Raw genomic sequence first — 5,000 nt, forward strand, 5'->3', positions numbered from 1 at the left:
GGGGACATCTCTCATTCAGAGATCGAGGCTGTTAGTGTGTTCCCACGGGGCCGTGTGGCAGGGGAAGTGACAGCGTCCCTCTCTCTCTCTGTCACACAAACAGGCCATCAGCCACTCACTAATGGCCAACCAGGGTTTTTTAGCTGGCATCTTCTTTTTGTTTGTGTGCTCTGAGAATTCATTTATTCATGTGTCCCTTTCTTTTTTCTTGTTTCTCTCCCCCTCTTTCTACCTCTCTTCCCCTCTCTCTGCCCCCCCCCCTCCACCCCTCCCTGACCCTCCCGTCTCTCTCTATAGCAGCTGTATGCAGCTCAGCTAGCAGCGATGCAGGTGTCTCCAGGTGCCAAACACAGCAGTATGCCCCAGACCAACCTGAACACCCACTCTCCCACCAACACACACCAAGAGAAGAGCCGCAGCACCCCGCCGCCCAAACCCAAGGTACGTACCTCTGAGTGTGTGTGTGAGTGTTTTGTAGTTTTCTTTCCCGGGGGTATTCATTCACGCATGTGTGTGTGTTTCTGCTCGGCCGAGGCTCTTTTTTTGCATCCAGTACCTTTTGCATCAAAAGCTGCAGGCTGTCAACCAGTCACCTGCTGGTACAAATCGTTCTCCTGATGAAACTTACCAAACAACTTCTCTGAAGTCTGAACCACTTACGCAGCGTTGCTGGAGACTTCTCTGGCCCGCGCTCAGCTCTGTAGTGGAGATGTGAGCAAGGCAGTCAGCCGTGTGGCCGTTGGCTTGTGTGACGGTGTGAACCACACTCCCTGACCATAGGGCTATGGTGGTCTGTGGGGGGTCTGTGTCCATCCAAGCGGAGTCTTACCTCCATGAATATCTATGTTGAAAGGCAGTGAAAGCCCCTCAGCAGACCCCCAGGGCCCCCACAGTGGAGCGGTCCCTCCTTTCCTCTTTCTCTCCTTCGCTCTGTCCATCTCTCCTCCCCCCCCCCCCCCTACTCCCTGATGAGTTGGAATCTCAGACAGAGAGAGGCCATGGTCTTGATTAACATCCTTGGTTGACCCCAGCTCTCGTGACCCTGCGATAGTGTCTATCGATTCCCCGCTGACACTGTCCTCCCTCCCGGCACACACACTGACACACACACACAGTAACACACTGCCCCTTACCACGCCCCCCTGACCCCTCACCTGCCCCCCTGTCTAACGCAGGCAGGCATCCATGGCTCTGACTGACACGCCTCTCTTCCGGTCTCATTACCATATATATGGAGTGGCCAGGGAGGGGAGGCGACTGTGGTCCGTGCGGGGGGGAAGGGCAGCCGTAATGGCCGACAGGCAGACAGCAGGACAGGGGAGTGGACACGCACTGCCCCCACCAGGTCACCATGGAAATGGCTAGACCACTCACTGGTTCCACTTCCACTCAGTCTGTCCCAGACTCACTTTCAGGGTTCCTTTTCTCCTCTTTTCATCCCTGTTTTCTCTCACTCCATCAGCCTTTAGTTACGATTGGCTGACGCCCCATTAATCGCTCTCTCTCTCTCTCTCTCTCTCTCTCTCTCTCTCTCTCTTCTCTCTGATGGGAGGAGGAGGAGGAGGTAGGATGGTGGCCTTCATGTATATTTTAGAGGTGCTCTCTTGTCTGTCACGTCTCTGTTCATTTAGAGGCTCTTGCTGAAGTGTAGAGGCTGGCTGGCTGCCTGGCCTGCTGTAGACAGATGTTTGGACTGAGGCGCACTGCTTAAGTGCTTTACCCTGGGGGGAGGAGGTACAGGGACACACGGCTACTCAGGTGTGGCCTGCTGGGAACAACATACACTCTCACGTGCATGCGCGCGCGCACACACACACACACACACACACACACACACACACACACACACACACACACACACACACACACACACACACACACACACACACACACACACACACACACACACACACACACACACACACACACACACACACACACACACACACACACACACACAAAATGCCACTGACTTAAAGTGAGTTCCCCAGAAGCCACAGTTGGCTTTAGAATGAATGACTGTCCATGTGACAGAAACCATGACCACAACTGCTGTTATCTTACTGTCCACTACACCGTGTCTGCATCTGGCTCTCACTGGAACCAGAGAAAAAGTGTCCACCAGATATTAGAAGCACTGACCACCTCTAAACACAGACATGACCAGAGACGTAGTTTCCACTTCCAGAGACTTTCATTCTGACAGTAGGTTACAACTAGAGAGACGGGAGCTTTCTCCTGTAAGTCCAACTGTATGAGCCCCTTTCCTCTCCTCATCTCTCCTGTCCTCACCTCTCCTCACCTCTCCTCATCTCTCCTGTCCTCTCCTCTCCTCACCTCTCCTCACCTCTCCTCATCTCTCCTGTTCTCTCTTCACCTCACCTCTCCTCTCCTCTCCTCATCTCTCCTCATCTCTCCTGTCCTCTCCTCACCTCACCTCACCTCATCTCTCCTGTCCTCTCCTCTCCTCACCTCTCCTCAACTCACCTCACCTCACCTCATCTCTCCTCACCTCACCTCTCCTCTCCTCTCCTCTCCTCTCCTCTCCTCTCCTCTCCTCTCCTCACCTCACCTCTCCTCTCCTTATCTCTCCTGTCCTCTCCTCACCTCACCTCTTCTCTCCTCTCCTCATCTCTCCTGTCCTCTCCTCTCCTCATCTCTCCTGTCCTCTCCTCACCTCTCCTCACCTCACCTCATCTCTCCTGTCCTCTCCTCACCTCACCTCTCCTCTCCTCTCCTCTCCTCATCTCTCCTGTCCTCTCCTCACCTCACCTCTCCTCTCCTCATCTCTCCTGTCCTCTCCTCACCTCACCTCTCCTCTCCTCTCCTCTCCTCATCTCTCCTGTCCTCTCCTCACCTCACCTCTCCTCTCCTTATCTCTCCTGTCCTCTCCTCACCTCACCTCACCTCTCCTCTCCTCTCCTCATCTCTCCTCACCTCTCCTCACCTCTCCTAATCTCTTTTCTCTCCTCTCCTCACCTCATCTCTCCTCTTCTCTTCTCTTCTCTCCTCTTCTCACCTCACCTCTCCTCACCTCTCCTCTCCTCTCCTCATCTCTCCTCTCCTCATCTCTCCTCTTCTCTCCTCTCCTCACCTCTCCTGTCCTGTCCTCACCTCTCCTCACCTCTCCTGTCCTCACCTCTCCTGTCCTGTCCTCACCTCTCCTCACCTCTCCTGTCCTCACCTCTCCTGTCCTGTCCTCACCTCTCCTCACCTCTCCTGTCCGCACCTCTCCTCTCCTGTCCTCTCCTGTCCTCACCTCTCCTCACCTCTCCTCTCCTCACCTCTCCTCATCTCTCCTCACCTCTCCTGTCCTCACCTCTCCTCATCTCTCCTGTCCTCACCTCACCTCTCCTCTCTTCACCTCTCCTGTCCTCACCTCTCCTCTCTTCTTCTCACCTCTCCTCTCCTCATCTCTCCTCTTCTCTCCTCTCCCCTTCTCTCCCCTTCTCACCTCTTCTCTCCTCACCTCTCCTCATCTCTCCCCTTCTCTCCTCTTCTCACCTCTCCTCACCTCACCTCTTACCTCACCTCTCCTCTCCTCATCTCTCCTCACCTCTCCTCACTCCTCCTAACTCTCCTCTCCTATCCTCACCTCTCCTCACTTCAACTCTCCTCACCTCTTCTCACCTCTCCTCACCTCTCCTCTCCTCACCTTTCCTCACTTCAACTCGCCTCACCTCTCCTCACCTCTCCTCGTCTCCTCTCCTTGCCTCTCCTTTCCTCTCTCACTGCCTCCCCACCATGTGTATTTAACAGTGTGACTGTACCGTCGCTCAACCCTGCAGGGCACAGTCAGGGCTAGAGAGGTGTAAATCTGTTCTATGTGTGACCACAGAGACAGACCTCAGCACACCAGCCATAGAGCAGACAGGCCTGTGATAGATTAATGGCCACGGCACTTCACACACATACACACACACACCCTGGTGAGGATAGATGACGGCACACACACTAGTCCTGGTAATTGAACCGTCAGCGACTTGATAAGATACAGAGGGATGATGTCACTTTCGCATGTCAGCACTTCACTGGGGTGAAATACAGGAGAAGCACTGCCATACATTTCCCTTTCCCTTTCCCTTTCCCTTTCCCTGCCTCTCTCTCTCTCTCTCTCCCTCTCTCTCTCTCTCTCTCGCACTTTCTATCTTTCTTTTTATCTCTCTTTCTTTCTTTCTCTCTCTCCTATCTATCGATCTATGTTTCTCCTCTATCTCTCTCTCTCTTTCCTATCTCTCTCTCTTTCCTATCTATCTATCTATCTATCTATCTATCTATCTATCTATCTATCTATCTATCTATCTATCTATCTATCTATCTATCTATCTATCTATCTATCTATCTATCTATCTATCTATCTATCTATCTGTTTCTCCTCTCTCTCTGTCTCCTCTCTCTCTCTCTTTCTCTGTCTCCTCTCTCTCTCTGTCTTGTCTGTCTGTCTGTCTGTCTGTCTGTCTGTCTGTCTGTCTGTCTGTCTGTCTGTCTGTCTCTCTCTCTCTCGCTCTCTCTCCGTCTGTCTCTCCGTCTGTCTCTCTCTCCTATCTATCTATGTTTCTTCTCTCTTTCAATTCAATTAAATTCAATTCAAGGGGCTTTATTGGCGTCCTTTTAGGTGGTTGTAGAATTTAACGGCTCTTTTCTGGATTTTGATAATTAGCGGGTATCGGCCTAATTCTGCTCTGCATGCATTATTTGGTGTTCTACGTTGTACACGGAGGATATTTTTGCAGTCTCAATTTGGTGTTTGTCCCATTTTGTGAATTCTTGGTTGGTGAGCGGACCCCAGACCTCACAACCATAAAGGGCAATGGGTTCTATAACTGATTCAAGTATTTTTATCCAGATCCTAATTCGTATGTCGAATTTTATATTCCTTTTGATGGCATAGAATGCCCTTCTTGCCTTGTCTCTCAGATCGTTCACAGCTTTGTGGAAGTTACCTGTGGCACTGATGTTTAGGCCAAGGTATGTATAGTTTTTGTGTGCACTAGGACAAC

The 5,000-nt window shown here is 51.8% G+C and overlaps 1 protein-coding gene across 1 annotated transcript in view; it reads left to right on the plus strand.

The window, feature by feature from the left end:
- LOC106576150 (transcription factor SOX-5) overlaps positions 1–5,000 on the plus strand; it is a 97,625-nt gene that overhangs the window by 74,710 nt on the left and 17,915 nt on the right. Inside the window, 1 exon segment of the mRNA XM_045699761.2 lies at positions 298–441. Coding sequence (XP_045555717.1) covers positions 298–441 — 144 coding nt within the window.

This window comes from Salmo salar, chromosome 17 (assembly GCF_965601325.2).
Source record: "Salmo salar chromosome 17, fSalSal1, whole genome shotgun sequence".
Lineage (NCBI taxonomy): Eukaryota > Metazoa > Chordata > Actinopteri > Salmoniformes > Salmonidae > Salmo > Salmo salar.